This window comes from Hippopotamus amphibius, chromosome 10, assembly GCF_030028045.1.
Source record: "Hippopotamus amphibius kiboko isolate mHipAmp2 chromosome 10, mHipAmp2.hap2, whole genome shotgun sequence".
In the NCBI taxonomy this organism is placed as follows: domain Eukaryota; kingdom Metazoa; phylum Chordata; class Mammalia; order Artiodactyla; family Hippopotamidae; genus Hippopotamus; species Hippopotamus amphibius.
In genome coordinates, this window is record NC_080195.1 from 104777748 (window position 1) to 104795254 (window position 17507).

Below are 17507 nucleotides of genomic sequence, written 5' to 3' on the forward strand. Positions count from 1 at the left end.
TCTTCTTGTGGCTGAATAACATTCTGTTGTCAGGGGTGTCCCCCAATTTGTTTATCCATTCCCCTACTGAAGGACATCTTGGTTGCTTCCAGGTTTTGATGACTATAATAAAGCTGCTATAAACATTCATGTCTGTAAATTTTCAACTCGTTTGGGTAAATACCTGGGCTAAAATTACTTTTTAAATTATGATTTTAGAGCCATTTTTCCTAAAGAGTGGGAAGGAGACTCTTCTTCCCTTCCTACATAAGTGTCCGAAGACAAAGCAGGAGATGAAAACAGTCAAAAGTGGGTGAATGTCCTCTTCATCTGGGGAGATAAAGTGCAGTGATCTGGGCAGAGATTGATGTAGCTACCTTTCCATTAACTAGTCATGGAACTTTTAGGCAGTAAATTGGTTATCGCTGAAATCTTTTAGAAACCTTGACAAAATCATAAACAACCCATTAACCAGGTTTGTTTTGAGCATGTCTCCTCTGGGTTGGGGTGGGTGGCAACGGGATGCAATGGGTGAAAAGAAAAACTGATTTCATTTTTCTCATTTTGCCTAATAATTACATTTTAATACTTTCTCCCCTGGCTTTATGACATTTTCCCAATTTTAAAAGTGGGTTTTTTTTGTTCTCTTATTCTTAGCCTTCCATTTATATCATTCTGCTAATCACTATGGTTGTTCTCTTGGGCTTTTGTGGCCCCAGAATTATCCATCTTAGTTTTATTATTCTTGGCAATTGCATTCTTTTACCTCACATCTTTAGGCTGTTTTTCTCCATAGTATTTCTTCTGAACCAAATTTCTCCTTTAATGCCTTAGTGTGGCTTCCATGCTTCCCAGGGAAAGCGGTTTAATTTTGCTGGAGACAAACTGTGGCTCTCCTTTAGATTAAAATAGTGCTGCTGCTTTATAATCAGTTTTCACAGAATCACAGTTTGGGCTATTGCTGGCACACTTGTTTTGTGAGTCTGTGCAAGTGGCTGGGAATTACCGTATATGCTTGAATGTAAGGGTAAGTTGTATTCTGTCCCCATCATCTTCAGGAAAGAGGAATTGCCTTACAGAGTGATTGCAGTCTCTCATAGTACGGGGGCACAATCTCAATTACTTTCTTTTCTTTTTTTCTTTTTTTTTTTCTTCCAGTTTTTGGGTGCATTTGGTCTTCATTGCTTCGTGCGGGCTTTCTCTAGTTGTGGTGAGTGGGAGCTACTCTTCGTTGTGGTGCACAGGCTCCTCAGTGCGGTCGGTGGCTTCTCTTGCTGCGAAGCATAGGCTCTCGGCACACAGGCTTCAGTAGTTGCGGCACGCAGTCTCAAAAGTTGTGGCATAAGGGTTTAGTTGCTCCATGGCATGTGGTATCTTCCTGGGGCACGGATCAAACCGTGTCCCCTGCATTGGCAGGTGGAGTCTTAGCCACTGCGCCACCTAGGAAGTCCCTCAGTTACCTTATTTTCAACAACAAAGGATGAGTTAACCTTGACCTGACTCACTGATGACTTTGGGAACTCTACAAGTGGGCTGAGGAAACCAATAGAAAGGGAGGCAAAGACATTTTGCGTGACTTTAATAGTAATTTCTAAGGAGATATGACGCACAATTGTGAGCGTTTGTGAGACCACTCTAAAATCAATTCACTCAGAGGATAATTTATAGAGATTTTGAATGGGCTCTTGTTATTTAAATGGCTTGGGATAATATTTCCAGCAAGTGCATCATAGACAGATTTGAAAAGTGCTTTATCTCAAATATCCAGTCAACTTAAAGATCATGTTCACTGGAAACAGCAGGCGATGATTCTGTCATCCTGCTCCTGCCTGCCACAAGTTTGAATGAAATTGTTTCATAAAATGTGAGGGTGCAAGAACAATATTTCTACAATTAATTATGTTAAGATGATAGTATATGCTCTTAAATAGGATGGTGCAGCTTCATAGATAAATAGTATAAATATTCATTTGAACATTTCATTGCATTTCTAAAAATTATATATTTGTGTTTTCCAAAAACCCTTCTGAGGAGCAGGGTCTTCCCATTGGGAAAGTGAGGAAGACCATCTTATATTGGGGATCACCCTGCATTTGGACATATATGACATCTTTTAAAGGCTGACACCGTTTTTCAAGTGTATCGTTTCATTTGAATTGAAGTGCGGGTGTACAATTCCTTTTCCCGTTGGTGGGTGCATGTGGATTGGGGACTATATTTATCTTCTCCAGCTTCCAGGTTCAATGCAACCTCCCTTATTCAAGTGTCCAGCCTTAAGGCTACCAGCTACCTTCCAATTTTGAAATCCACCAGTCACTGTTTAGAACCCAACTTTTTCTGCGCTTGACTCCTTAATTCTTCTTGTCTTGAAATGCTGCCTTTCCCCCCCTTAATTAATTAATTAATTAATTAATTGACTGCATTGGGTCTTTGTTGCTGCACGTGGGCTTTCTCTAGTTGTGGTGAGCGGGGGCTGCTCTTTGTTGTGGTGGGCAGGCTTCTCATTGCGGTGGCTTCTCTTGTTGCAGAGCACGGGCTCTAGGCATGTGGGCTTCAGTAGTTGTGGCACGTGGGTTTAGTTGCTCCGAGGCATGTGGGATCTTCCCAGAGCAGGGCTCAAACCCGTGTCCTCTGCATTGGCAGGCAGATTCTTAACCACTGTGCCACCAGGGAAGTCCCGAAATGCTGCCCTTTTGTCCTTCCTGTGCCAATACTTCCCCGACTATTCCTTCCCAGCTGGCTCAGAATGTTGGTGTTCTCACCAGCATGTTGTTCTTGGTCTTTTCCCCCTCATTCTCTACCCTCTCCCTGGGCATCTCATGTCCTTTCCAGGCTCAGCTTCCCCCCATACTGAGGCTGAAAATTGGTAGTCTGTAGGCTGGATATTGCCTGCAAGATTGGCCCACGCACGGTGGTTGTTATTGTTGTTTTAAATGTGAATTTGTTGCCAACATTTAAAAACTGGGATTGAATCCAGACTTCTGACTTCATCTTGGAAGATGGGATGAGGTGGCAGTGCTGGGACGCGCAGTGAGCCACTGTCACTGTTAAATGGGACACTTTTGCTCTCCTGGTTACCACGGTCCTAGCAACTGCTACTCCCCCTGCCTCTGCACTTTGAAGAAGTGCTATCAGTTGCCATTTTTGTTTATCACGACTACAGTATTCTAGTTCTAACGATAGAGATAGAGGACAAAAATAATTCTTTTTCCTATTCAAAAGTGGGAAAATAAAAGCTGGACCAAGAATGCTGTGTTTCAAAACAACAGAAGAAAGCATTTGTGTGTGTAGAGAGGGGACGAATATTCTTACATATTTAATATCCATGGTGTGTCTGAGTTGATAGGGTGCCACTTAAGATGGTCATTATTGTTGACGTAGATGGTTTATACTTTTGTCCATGTTTTTTCCTTCTGAAATCCCAAACAATCTCTTTGGTAATGTAGAGTCATTGGTATTGGCTGAGTATGGAATGTGCAAAGATACTGGGGCATAATGGTAAGCAAGGCAGACATGTTTCCTGCCTTCAAGGGGCTTACAGTCGGCTTGTACAGATACCACAGGCCCGTCACACTCAGCGTGATGCTGGGTGCATTTCTCTCTCCCACCTTCTGACTCATCTCAGTGTCCATGATCAAAATCGCCCATCATCTGATTAGCAATCTTCATTCCATCTGCAAACTCAACTCCCTTTGGTCATGTAACATTATCCTTAGGCATAACACCAAGGATTAGGACCCTGACATTTTTGGGATCTATTTTTCTGCCCACCATAATAGCTGCTTGCTAAATAGATCAATGTATTATCACCTGCCAATTTGTGGATGACTCTTGGGCTCCAAGCATGGAGGTTGTAGGACTGACAATTTTATTAACTTTCCATTTTTTAAAAAAAAAGACTCTCTCTCTGAATCTTGCTTACTCTGGCTGGTTTTGCTCACTGTCTCACAAACACGTGGCCACATTTGTATTTCCCTGACTGTAGTAGCAGTGCCTGCCTTGAACGATGCTTCCACTGTCTCCTGGTCTTATTAACTTCAAGTTCCAGCTTTGGTCCCATTGCTTCTGGAAACTGATTTGTTCTGCCCTTCTTGCTCTCTATCTTCTCTGAAATCCTTTAGCTTTTTCAGTCTACAGCAATTACTTATATCATGTTTTATAAATATTTACTTACTGATTGTGTGAGTTTTGGCAGAAAGCCTTATGGGTTGGTTCAGAGTAGCTCTAAAACAGTTCATTTCCCTTTGGAAGCAAAATGTTATTCCACTATTTCAAGTGCTTATCTGAAATGTTGTACGGTTTTGTTTATTTCAGAGACTTGAAGATAGAAAACTTGCTGCTAGATGAAGACAATAATATCAAGCTGATTGGTATGACTTTTTTTTTTAAGCAAGATTATCCTTTAAGTGCTGTGTTATCAATTCTGTTATTTATTTCTGACTTTGAAAATTATTGTGGTCCATTTCTAATCCCCAGACAATACTTCTAGTTCACTTCCTTTTACCTGCAACATTTAATAATGGTTTTGAAAAAGAAAATTAATTTTTAATAATTTAGACATAAAGCATGTTCTTAGGATTCTTCAAACTTCTGCTTCTCTGTTAATTCAAGTGGAGCTGAACTTTTATAGGGGTTCTTTTTATTTGAATTCACCAGAAAACTTCTTAAGAATAGGGGAAAATAGTTTGGTTCAGAAATGCTGCCCTTAGCTTGGTCATGCTTTATTCCACTTTTCAGTGAATGCAGGGGCACTGAAATAAGGGGGAATGCGACTTACCTTCTCTTTTTAATATCCTCATCCCAACCCTGTAGTACACTGGTGGTCGTGTAAAGAGAAATCCCCACAGAGGGATACTTCAGAGGTCTGTCCCAATCAGGAGGAGGTTCCAGGATGGAGTGAATCATCACTGGTTCACAATTCAGGGTCCATAAGCGAATTCCCTCCATTGCTTATTCTCTGGAAGAATTCCACTTTTGTTTGTCTGTGTGGTTGCTCTTGGCAAAGTCTCAGGGCATCATTTTTCCACCCAGATGTTAGCATCATCTTTTACTCCTTTCTTTCTTTTCCCACCTCCAGTGCAAGTAATTTCTTTCACCTCAATGGCTTGAAAAAACTTTATATGAGAAGAAAAGAGAAGGATCAATAGAACTTTGTGGATTTTAACTTTTGTACCCAAGAAGGAAATTTTGTTTGGCAAAGACTGAAAACCATCTCAAGACTTTCTAAAACGTATCATTCAAATGACCAATTATTTTCTTTGGAATCCCAGCTGGCTTTCAACCCAGTAACAGGCAAGAGGCTGCAAGGGACTCCAGACCCCTTGGCTGGGTGACTGAGCACCACTGACAGGTGTTGATAAAGACACCCATTATTAGGAGATTAACAATTAAGAGGAAAGGAGTTTTTTCACCCCCAAAGATTTTATAGAATGTATTCTTAAAAGATTCTTGGATGATTCAAAGAATTTTTTTTTTAAATCAAATTGTTTTCCTGTTGCATTTGAATTGTCCCGAGGGCAACGCGACAAGGCAGATGTTGAAATGCCTACAGGATGTCTTTCTGGTCCTGGTTTCCGGGATCTGCGGCATTAAACAAAGGCACGTCCTGGTGGGAGTGGGGTGGGATGAGGAATGGTGGAAAGGAGATTATTTTTTAGGTTCCCTGGCAGGGTGACCTGGAACTTGTCTTTGGGAAGTGTGTAGGTGACAGTCACAGAGTTGCCCTAAAGCTGCAGAGATTGTAAGAGAACAGGCTGTGTGAAGGCTGGATGTCCATTACAGTACCGTTAGAATAATTCGCTTCCCCTGCGCGTCGTCTATATTGAGGTTGGTAATTCCAGCAAAGTGCAGATCACCCGTGGATGGTCTGCATACTCACCCAGCATCCCTGACACTGTTTCTTCCCTTCACTTTGCCTCACTCTCTGCCCCTGTGCTTGCTTTCCCTTCTCTCACTTCAAGTGATAGCCTCAGACGACTATTTATAAGAGTATACAGTGTTGAAAAGCACAGACCTCTTCATTGTTGAGAAGATTCTGGAAGAACCAATCTCTGCAAACAGCAGATGCATTTATAAGTAGCTCACAGACTGGCTGCATAATAAACCCTCTTAGAGGAGACCCGTACAAATAAGATGAAGACATGATAGACCTAAATTAGAGCCCACGGTTCCCTTGAGATGAATGGAGTACCCTTCGGATACCAGGAACCATTTTGTTGAGTCATCACTTCTCAGTTTGGCAACTGCTGGATTGGTACCCAAGCGGGCATTGCAGCTTGTCTGGACGAAATGGGCCATGTCAGAAACCAGGTGTCAGACACCGGAATTCCCCAGACTGCTGGAAAACAGGCTCTGATAGTTGGATGTCCCTTTGTTAGAACTTTTCACTTGGTGCCCAATTCTCTCCTGATCAGCTAAAACCAAAGAGCGCTAAAGGCACATCTTAATGGAAAGAGACATTATGCCCTCCCCGAGGGCAACGGGGAACTGCATTTTGTTTAGCAGAATCTGCATTTCCTCATTTTTTCATACAGAGTAGGCCAAAGGGGGAAGATGCTAGAGGCAAGGAAGGCCCAGTGTCTTGTGGCTTTTCTTGCCCCGGGGTTGGGCAATTTGGATCAAATGTCTCTATACAGCTGTCCTTTTGCAACTCGAAAGCCCTTTGAACCTTTTCTTCAAAGGAATTACCTAGTTGTTTATTCAAAGGTTGATTATAGCTGTTACCATTTTCTCTTAATAGTTTCTCTTTCTTTGAAATAATCCAATTTAAATACATTTACTAAAGCCATGTAAGCCATGTTTCAAGTTAACTAGAATTAACTGGAATAAGATTTGATCTAATCAGGATGCCCCCACCACACACACACCCGGCCGCTCTCCCCCCCCCCACCCTCCACCCCCGTTCACCACCCCCCCCCCCGCCCCCTTTAAAAAAAAAAGAGCAGTCTGATGTTTTTGGTTTAGTATAATCTTAAAATGTAATGGCCACAACTTAAAATGATTTTGCACTTCAGTTTTCCAGAACAGCATTCTGTTTCAGCATTTTTTGAGATCATTTTGTAGCTCTCAGAAAGTTGAGTGATCATTGGCTCACGTGTTTACCAAATCTAATTCAGGCAGGTTCGTGTGACATTCCTGGGAGGCAAACTTCTCCCTAGTTTCACAAATCTAATTATAGGCATATGTGTAAAATTTTAATAATTACAGTTATGAATGTGGAACATACTAGTTATTTCTCAACACCATATTTTAAATTAAACCCTTTCGGCTAGGTCAACATAAGTCACTTAAAACGTAGATTTTTATCTTCTCCATTCCCCAGATCCTCTGCTCATTTATCTTCTTGAAACTGTGCTTAAGACAAGGCAAGGCGCCATGTGCACAAGACGGCCTGAAAGCAAAGCGGGTGATCTGGTCTCTTATCTCCCATCCCCTGCACTCTTTTATGATCAAGCACTTGTTGTAGACCCAAGTCAGGAGTTGAGGGAGTAAACCGAAGGAGTTAATGGGACCCCATGGAGATTAGGAAGGAAGACTTCTAGTTTAGGGCCTTTTAGGAGGTTAAGCCTCTAACATGACTCTTTATAAAATCTTCCTTAAGATGTTGCCCCAATTCATGTTTATTCCATGATGCTACGTCTCCATCTTACCATCGTGGGTGCTCTTTACACATTGGTTGTTTCCTTAAATTTCCTTTGGGAATTTTAAATGGCATTCAATGTAAAGCTCAATATGATTTTTCTACTTAATGACCCCCTCCCCCCTGCCCCCCCCCCCCCGCCCTTCTCCCACCTCAGTGATACTACAGGGTGGGGCCTGAGAGCAGGGGCCCTCAGATACTTTTGAACAGAGATCTCCTCCTAAAATCTGAATCCAAGAGAGCCATGGGGCCCCTAAAGGGCCTTTTGGGGCAGGTTAGGTGGGGTCTATTGGTGTTCACTGGGCGGATGGATAAGGAAATAAGGGCCTTTTGTTCCCTTATTTGTCAGGGTGGGAATGGAAGAGTAGAGAGCGGAGGAAGAGAGGAGAAGGGAGGTTAAGAGAAAAAAATAAAGTAATATTTTAAAAAACTCTCCCAAACAAAAGAAGTCAGTTCTGTGAACAAGCAGCATTCCTGGTTGGTTTGCTAACCCCGATTTTGGTTCTGATTCTTCATTCCAAGCCTAAGCTGAGTTTGGATGATCTTCAGAGCCTGGATGTCTTTTCAGAGCTCTGCTTGGATAGGGTTCTATTTAGAAACGCTCTTTTGGGACTTTCCTGGCAGTCAAGTGGTTAAGACTCCCCCTTCCAGTGCAGGGGGTGTGGGTTTGATCCCTGGTGGGGGAATTAAGATCCCACATGCCTGCGCCAAAAAAACAAAACATAAAAAAGAAAAAAAAAAGAAGCAATATTGTAACAAATGCAATAAAGACTTTAAAAATGGTCCACATCAAAAAAAAAAAAAAAAAAATCTTAGAAACGCTCTTTCGTGATACAGCTTCACCCAATGACTGTGGGGAGAATTTTTAGTGGTGCATCTTGACCCATGGCGTGTGAGTAATTCTGTGGACTCACAACTCTGCCCCACGCTGTGTTTCTCCTTTTCTGAGCTTTCCTACAGCTTTCACAAGCGCCACGGCTCTGCAGGTGGAAATGTGTTAGCCTCAAGGAGAAAACACAGTAAACTGAATTAGATGTACGTCCTGCCAGTTGAGAGAGTGCAAGGGTTTTGGTCCCAATGTGGAGCCCGTCTCTGACCACAGCCCCCTTCTGACTGAGCCCTGTGGGCTGAGTCATAATATTTACATTGAAGTTCAAAGGAGGAGCCATGATCTTAATTCTGCCATCAACAAAGATTGAGGAAAGATATCAGATGAGGACCTAACACTAACAGCTCTCTAATGACCTGTCCGTTGCAGTATCTGTAAGATCAAAAGTAAACACAGCGCAAAAGGCACAATGGATACAGCATAGCTTTAGATGCACTGGGCGCTTCTTTCTTCTTTCCCCCTGCCTTAATCATCCAGGAACAAAGCAATGCTAGGAGGTCATTTAGTATAGTTCTCTTTGCTATCTTTCTGGCGTTATTTTTCTAGCCAACACTCAGCGTTGTCTAAATCGTTGGGTGCATTTTTTTTCCCCTCTTCAAATCACCATCTGTTGCCTCACGCATTGGAAGCAATTTTAAGAGACTTGCATGAAATGAAAATGTTCAGCCAAAGAAGTCAACTCTGACTGGTGGGAGCGCATGTCACCTGGGGTGACACCAGCAGCAGCCAGGGAAAATCAATCTTCCTTCGGCTTTTCCCCACTTGGCCCCTTGGAAGCCAGCAGGCTGACTCCAAGGACTTCTGCTTGTTTTCTCCTCCTGCCTTAGTCCTAGAAAGCAAGCCTGTCTTTTTCCTGGATGACTCATTTCCAAGATTTGATGAAAATATGTTTTGGTTCAACATACTTTTTAGCTCTCATTGGATTTGACTGTGAGGCCTGATAGAAAATGCTTCCAGTTCAGCAAGGGAACCACCGCCTGACATTCTTTTGTCTTGAGACCCGTATCCAGAGGTTATGGTTCACAGCTGCTGGGTTTCCTTTTGGATGTGATGTGGTGTGTTAGCCCGAGAGAATGTTTCCTTCCCTGCTGCCTGCCCGCCCCCCCGCACGCCCCGCCCCTTGTTCATTTCCACGTTTTTCTAATTCAGAGCCGGTTCTGTCCTCCCCTCTTTGCAGACTTTGGTTTGAGCAACTGTGCCGGGATTCTGGGCCACTCGGATCCGTTCAGCACACAGTGTGGCAGCCCCGCGTACGCTGCGCCTGAACTCCTTGCCAGGAAGAAATACGGCCCCAAAATCGATGTCTGGTCCATGTGAGTTACTGAGCTTCTAAGACTGAATGTTCCCTCCTGCTGTCTCCTCTGTCCCCGTCTTATGCAATAACCTTTAAGCATTTGATGAGCATGAATTATAGGCTCTGGGATATATATTTGCAGTGGTCCTGCTTTCCACCTCTGTTCTTTCTGTCTTTTCTCTACCCGCGGCTCGAGAGGCCTTTATTAAAATTCATTAAGGTGCTGGGGGAGAAGAAAATAGAGCCGTGCGTTCGCCGAGATCATGTTCTGGTTTCGTGACTCACTCATGTCCTTCCCCTGCTTGGAGACTCCCAAAGCTTTCCACCGACATCAGCGTCAGTCCCAGCCCTGGTGCCCAGGCCCCACTCGTGGTGGGTCTGCCCACCTTTCCCGCCTCTTCACCTACCACCCCACCCTCTGCTTACGGTTCTTCACACTTGTTGGCTTCTGCTCTGTCTTCCCCACTTCTGACCTCTGCACTCGCTATTTCTTTTCTTTTATTGAAGTACGGTTGGCGTACAATATCGTATTAAGTTTCAGGTGTACAACATAGTGATTCGACATTTATCTGTATTAGGAGTTGATCACAATAAGTCCAGTAACCACCTGTCACCGTACAAAGTTATTGCCATATTATTGACTGTATTTCTTATGCTGTAGATTATAGCTCAGTGACTTACTTATTTTATCACCGAGGTTTGTACCTCTTAATCCCCTTCGTCTGTTCTGCTTAACGCCACATCGCCCTCCCCTCTGGCCGGCACTTGCTGCTGCTTTTGCCTGGAATGACATTCCCCAGCTCTTCGAATAGCCCGTCCACTCCCACATTCCAGTGTTAATCCAATGTCACCACTGCAGAGTCCCTCTCGTGTGCCGGGGATGCCACAGCACCTGGCACGGAGCCTGGGCTGGAGAGGGTGGGAGAGAGGGAGGGAGGGAGGAAGGAAGGATGGAAGGAAGGAAGGGGGGAAAGGAGAGAAGGAAGGGAGGGAGGGGAAGAGGGAGGGACCGGCATCTCACCCAGGTGAACAGAAGCCGGAGGGTCAGGGGCTGAAGCTGGCGGAGGAAGCAGACAGAGGAATGTGAGCCAGTGAGGGGATTTCAGGAAGTTCTGGTAGGAGATTATTCAGAGGAACCAGAGACAAGAATGGGATTCTGAGGGCACCAGCATTCCCTGAACGTTCTCAGAAAGGGCCAGCTCTCTCTGGAACCACAGCTCGGCTTGTTCATTACATCAGACGGGTTATCAGCCTCTGTTACTGAGGGCTAGGCATTAACTGTCCCTTTTGATGCTCAGAACAACCCGTGAGGCTGGCTCTTACTCTCTTGTACACGTACAGGAGGGCAGCTCCGTGGCTAGTGTGGCCCGGAGCCACCCAGCCTGTAGGTGGGGGAGCCGCACTTTGCCTCAGCCTGAGCTCCCGGTTCCTTCCATCTCTCCAGAGGATGTGTGAAGGCTGCAGGTGGAGAGGATGCCGTGAGCTGCTGACTTGCTGGGGGCTACCGGGGCTGGGGGGAGTGGCAGCAGCAAGCAGAGGCAGAGGCCACCTTCTCCTTGAAGTGCCCTGGGTGGTGTGACCGGCATTGCTAATCACAGACTCTTTACATACTGTGCCCAGATGGGCCTCAGAATCCTTCTCAACACAGCCCTGCAGGCAGCAAGCACCGATGGATCAGCCTCAATACACAGGCGAAACCCATTCTTGGTCTCAGAAGTGTCTGGCACATAATCTGCCCTTAATAAGTATTTACGTGTTAATGGGTGAATATGAAAGTTTGAGTCTATAATCATTCTCTTTCCTTAAGAGGTGGGGAATGTATTTATGCTAAATGGAAAGCTTTGAGAGGGATGATTTGTGTAGCAAAAAAAAAAAAAAAGATATGGAGAATGGGGAGTCTGAGAGACCCAGGACGTTCAGGGGTGTCACGTAACTGTGGTGACAGGCGGCAGGGTGGGCGACATAGTGATCAAAGGGAAGGTGAGGTTGGAGAAGAGGTAACAGTTTGCTCTTGAGGTCCTGCTCTTGAGGGACTGGACAATACAGTATCATCACTGGTTGTCATGGTGATGAAGCTCAGCCTGTGTAACGGGGACCCTTTCTGGACCATGACTGACAAAGCAGGCATCTCCGCAAAGTCTAGAATTGCTGGTAGAAGGGAGGGAGGGAGGGAGGAAGGAAGAAAGGAAGGAAAGAAGGAAGGATGGAAGGAAGGAAGGAAAGAGCCTGTAGATTGTCAGAGCTGTAGGAGAGCGCCTGGCCTTATAACCAGCCTGGGGCCTCTCGTCCCCTCGTGCTAACACTAAGAAGGGGACGAATCATTTATCCTGTGTGGGGAAATACAAAGGAAAATGAAAAGCACAGGCTGCAAAAGGCAGCACCATTTGAAGGTCAGTATTAAGCTCAGACTTTATTCCTGCCCCTTCTAAGTCCCTTGACCCAGGAAAGGAATCCACATTTAGTGACCACAGATGCTCCGTTTCTTAGTTTCGGGGCCCCATGATTAAAATAAAGGGACTTGGTCCATTACCTCCTGCTGTGTCGCCATCCATCCGGTGACCCTACCTAGAAGTAAAGGCGATGTCGGAGGAGGGCAGGTGGAGGGGAAGCAGCGGGAGGAATGCAGATGACCCGAGACCAGGATGCCCGGACACTGGCCTCCTGCCTCCACCCTGCCTGCTGGCCTGGTGGGGCTGTGTGAGCACAGCTGGACACTGCTTTGCTAACCTCCACTTAATTGCATTTTTTTCAAGTAGATGATGTGCAGCTGAAGGTCTCCTGAAAGCTCTCATCGGGCCTTATTCTTAGTCATGTTACCATCAAGTAATGTATGTGAAAGCCTTTGATAAACGGTTATGCACCTTACAGACCCTGGGCTTCTGTTGATCGTGGCAGAGCTCTGGAGGCCCAAGTGGGGTGTCCCTGTAGACAGAAACCGCAGCCCCCGAGTCCTCGTTCTGGTGCCCTGGGGGGTGGGATACGTTCTTACCCTTGCTTAGCCACAAAGGGTCACACTTTGCTCTTTCTTAGAAACGAGGTTTTCCTCAGCTAACTCTGTGTTAGCTGACTCCCTGGAACATTCCCTAGGGGATGAGACCACAGGACCCACAGCTAATTCACAGGGATGGTGTAAACTAAGCTGTTGATAAAGCTTAAAAAACAACAGGAAGCTGTGCGAGCCCCATGGTAGCTTCCTAGAGATTCGTTCATTCAGCAGATGTTTGAGGAGCCAGGCCCTGTGCCGAGTTCCCAGTGCACAGTGGTCCGTCCTGCTCCTGTAAGGATCATCACTAACCCTCTCATACCTCCTGCTGAGTGGTGAGCAGTGTTCCAGGGGCTCTGCGGGTGTTAGCTCATCTCGTCTGCCTCACAACGCTTCGAGGGAATGCTCTGGTGTCCCACTTTACAGATGAGGACACTGAGGCATGAAGAGCTGAAGGCACTTGCCCAGGTAGCACAGCCAGTATGTGATCGAGCCAGGATGGACCGAGGTGGTTTGACTCTGGGGTCCGCCTTTAACTGTCACCCTCTACTGCTTCTACCATGTTGTGCTTCCTCTTGGAGGGTTTTTAGTCTCGTGGGGCAGACAGACAATTTCTTAAAAACTGTAAACTTGGTGCAGTAACTGCTGTGGAAGAAGCGGGCGGGAGGCAGGGGATGAGGGTGGGGGTGGCCTCTCGAGAAGGACTCAAAGCCAAATCCTAAGGATGAGAAGAATCAGTCATGGGAAGAAGAAGGTGAGGGGGAAGGCTCTAGGCAGACGGAACGGCGTGTGTGAAGGTGTAGAGTGGGAAGGGGTGGGTAGGGGTCTGAATTTTGCCCTAAAGGTAGTGAGAGGCTGTTGGACGATTCTAAGCAGGTGGGTGACAAAAAGTTATGGATTGAACTGTGTCCCTCCAGAAAAAGGTATGTTGAAATCCTAACCCCCAGGACCTCGGAATATGACCTTACCTAGAGATCGGGTCTTTAACGAGTTCACTGAGGTCATTAGGGTGGGCTCTAGTCCAATACGATTGTGTCCTCATATAAAGGGGATATTTGGACACAGAGCGACACAGGGGAAAGGCATGTGACGATGAAGTCAGGGGTCAGGGTGATGCATCTACAAGCCAAGAAACCCCAGATGGGCCAGCAAATGACAGAGGCTTGGGGGGCGCAGCACGGAAGAGATCCTCTCTCACTGCTCTCAGGAAGCACCAACCCTGCTGACAGCTGCATCTCAGGCTCTGAGCCTCCAGGGCTGTGAGATAATACATTTCTGTTGTTTAAGCTCTGCAATCTCAGGCAAAGTCAAAGGTGAGTAAAATCTCACCACTGCGGATCCCAAGAGCCATCCTCCTTCCCGTGAATCAAATGCACCAATTGACAAGTGAAACGGATTGACTGACGTCTTGGTCACCCCTCACCCACCAGTGGAGTGTAAACCTCCATCAGCCCCCCCAGCACAGCCCCCCACCATATGGTCAGATCATAAACCGAAGTCTCAGTCCTTGCTGTTCCCTATAGGCAGTACATTATTGGCTGCATGGAAACCAGAAACAAAGAGAAAACCATAAATATGTAGAATTTCGTTCACATGATGTCCCTGGAGGACAACAAGCCTTGGTGCAGAAGCACTTTTCAAGAGGCCTCTGTGTCACGTTTGCTCATGGCTCTTTGGGCAAAGCACATCTCGTGGACAAGCCCAGAGTCAAGAGAGATAGATTCCACCCCGATGAGGGGAGTAGCAAGGAATCTGTGGGCTTTTTTGTTTGTTTGTTTTTGTAATTGAACATACTTATCTAGCGCTGTGGAATGAACTGTGTCCCCCCCACCCCAGATTCATATGTCGAAGCCCTAACCCCAGTGTGATGGTATTTGGAGGTGGGGCCTTTGGAGGTCAGGCAGGGGGAGCCTTCACAATGGCAGTGGTGTTTTTGTAAAAAGAGCTTGCTTGCTTCCTGACCTGTGAGGACACAGGCTGTCAACAAGCCAGGAAAAGAGACCTCACCAGAACTTCACGACTCTGGCACCTTGGTCCAGACTTCCAGCCTCCAGAACTGTGAGAAAATAAATTTCTGATGGTTATTAAACTCCCCTCTTGGTAGTATTTTGTTATGGCAGCCCAAGCTGACCAAGATACCTGCTTATAGGTGACCTGGAAGTCTCGCCTGAAAACAAATAGAGCATGTCAGGAGGGACAGTGCAGAGAAGCAATGAGGCTGCCCAGCTGGGTAAATTCAAGAAGGCATCAGAGGAGCATTTAATCTGCTCCTGAGGGATGAGGTGGAGTTTGCCAGGTGAAGAGGAGGGGAAACTTCCCAGGCAGCGGGAACAGCCTATGCAAGGGTGGGAAGGTGTGAAAAGTCTGATTCTTCTTGTGCTTCATCTTGGAGAAAACAAAACTTCAGAACCTTCTTTAAGAGATTAATTTTCCACCACTTTGGGGTGTTGTGTCTGAGATACTGGTTAGGTTTCTATTTGGTGCCCACGACTTTGCTGGCAGCATGGGAAATGGGAAACCCAAAGAGAACTTAATTTTAAAGGCTGTTTTAAAAAGAGTGAAAGTGGGACCGATTTTCTCCCTGGGTCAGACACTGGTATTATAAAACATCCCTTTTGTTCTGAAACAACAACAAAATGAAGAGTTCGCTTCCAAAATCAAAGCAAAGTCCTGTCTCAAGAGGGTTTTTTTTTTGGACCTTGACAGATGGATGGGGCCTTTCTTCAAGATTTCTGTCACTGACCCAGGAAGAAAACCAGCTTGTCATTCAAGGAAACCTTGGGAAAGAAGGCTCTTTCCCACAAATGGAGCCCCCAGGATCTTCCTCCTCCAGTGAGTCAGGAATTAACAATGGAAATGGAAAATGGTGTGCACCATCTTGGGGGTTCCCCGTTATTTTCAGTCATCATTGTTTTTGTATTGGAACTGTATATGAATACCTTTAAAATCATTCACTTCTTTCCTTTCACCCATATGAGTGAAATACCTGTATATATCTCTATCTCCAATGAATTTTGAAATTTCAGACACAAAAGGTAAATGTTCATTCTGTTGCAGTGAACCTTTGTTTTTGCTAACTGACTTTTCCTCAGAGTGGCATATATGCTAGTTAAAACAAAAACAAAAACCTTTAATGCAGATGAACTTTTTAAATGAAAACAATAAAAATTAACTTCATTTTCAAAATATTACAATGCTCGTAGGAGAACTTCGGTGAATCTCTAAGGGTAGGGAAAACGGAAATTGAGAGTTCTATCCCCAAAGGATTGAGAATGCAACAGTTTTTCACCAAAGCTGCTCTTTGGTCTCGCGGGGGTGTCTGAGGTGGGGGAAGCATTTTTGTGACGACCTGGTGCTTAGCGGAGTGTCCTGCACAGTATACCCAGATCACCTTCCCAGTTCACTGAGTCTGTTTTCACTTTGTGGGGAAAATCTCTGTTCCAGTGCTGTCCCTTTGGGTAGACGAGTTGGCCAAGAGATGCCATCTTGTTTCCAGCCCTGCTATCCTCATATAGACCTAAGCATTCAGAAGGGAAAGCTGGAGGTTTTGTTCCAGTCCTCAGACTCTGTTTTGTAAAAGTACTACCAGATACCATCAACTACTTCCAGGACTTAAATCTGGAAGGACAGCATTTTCTCTCCATTCAGACTCCCTTAAAACGAAGGACGGCAGGAGAAGCAGGCAGAAAGAGGAGTCCAGTGGCTTCTTTTGGGTAGTTTAGAGCTTTTGACGTTTAAAAGAGAAGCTTTTTTAGCTTCTGAGATTTTTCAATTATAAAATCCAAGACTTTTTTTGTTTTTGTTTTTGTAGCTAGCATGTGCATGTAAAATAGAAGAGGAGAGGGAAGAAAGGAAAAGGGGGAAAAATCATAAAATCCACAGGAAAATAATTTCTAGCTGAACACAGACCATTTAATGGAGCAGTCATGAAGTTTGAGATTTTCCAAATGAATGGATCTGTTCCCACTCTATTTTCAAGACCTTAAATCGGAAGTTGTACGGAAAGTTGATACTGAAAGATGGAAGGCTATTTCTTTTAGGCGAAGAGTTATTTTAATTTTTCCAAGGCAGTTTCTTTCTTGAAGAATCACACAGAAGCAAGGTGTGTCAGCTGAAGGTTCTCTCAGCTTCACTCTGGTATAAACTGGGCTGCCCCCAGCCCTGTGAGACCAATAGGGTATTCACACCCTCCCCTGGCACCGCAGCTCTGACAATTGTGTTGCCCCTTGTGTCTTGTTAAAGTTGCTGGCCAACTTCTCCAGGGAGCTGTGACTCTATGTCTTTCCTTTTAGAGATGCCAGGTGATAACCCAGCTTTTCCTCCAGGGAATATTTTTGTGTATTGGATTAATATCAGGACCACCACTTGGCTTCTGGTTTAATCCCAAAGATTTTGTGTTTACATTTCCTGGGGCCCCTTCCTCTCTTCTTCCAACTGCCCCTCAGTGGCACTTTTTCTTTCTTTCTTGACATCAGAGTTCTCCACCTGGCCAGTCTCTCTGGATTTCCTTCCATCCATCAATGACTCACCCTTATTTCTTTCTACTTGGAAAACCCTGAATTGTATTTGCTTGTTGTCCTCCTTCATCCCAGCATCTCATTACTTTCTTTCTTTAAAACTGTCTGTGGTTCTCGGGGGCCGCATGTCTGCCATGGAGAAGTGAGAAAGCCCCTGGGCCATGTTTCAAAAGACATATCAGGAAATTCTGAACATGTTTTGAAAC

At 45.2% G+C, this 17507-nt stretch overlaps 1 protein-coding gene across 1 annotated transcript in view; it reads left to right on the forward strand.

Annotated features, from left to right (window-relative positions):
* The window catches only part of HUNK (hormonally up-regulated Neu-associated kinase), a 105999-nt gene that overhangs the window by 49889 nt on the left and 38603 nt on the right, over window positions 1-17507 (forward strand). Inside the window, exons 3-4 of the mRNA XM_057697939.1 lie at window positions 4294-4349; window positions 9685-9820. Of these exons, the coding sequence (XP_057553922.1) occupies window positions 4294-4349; window positions 9685-9820 (192 nt within the window). The remainder of the gene's footprint in view (window positions 1-4293; window positions 4350-9684; window positions 9821-17507) is intronic.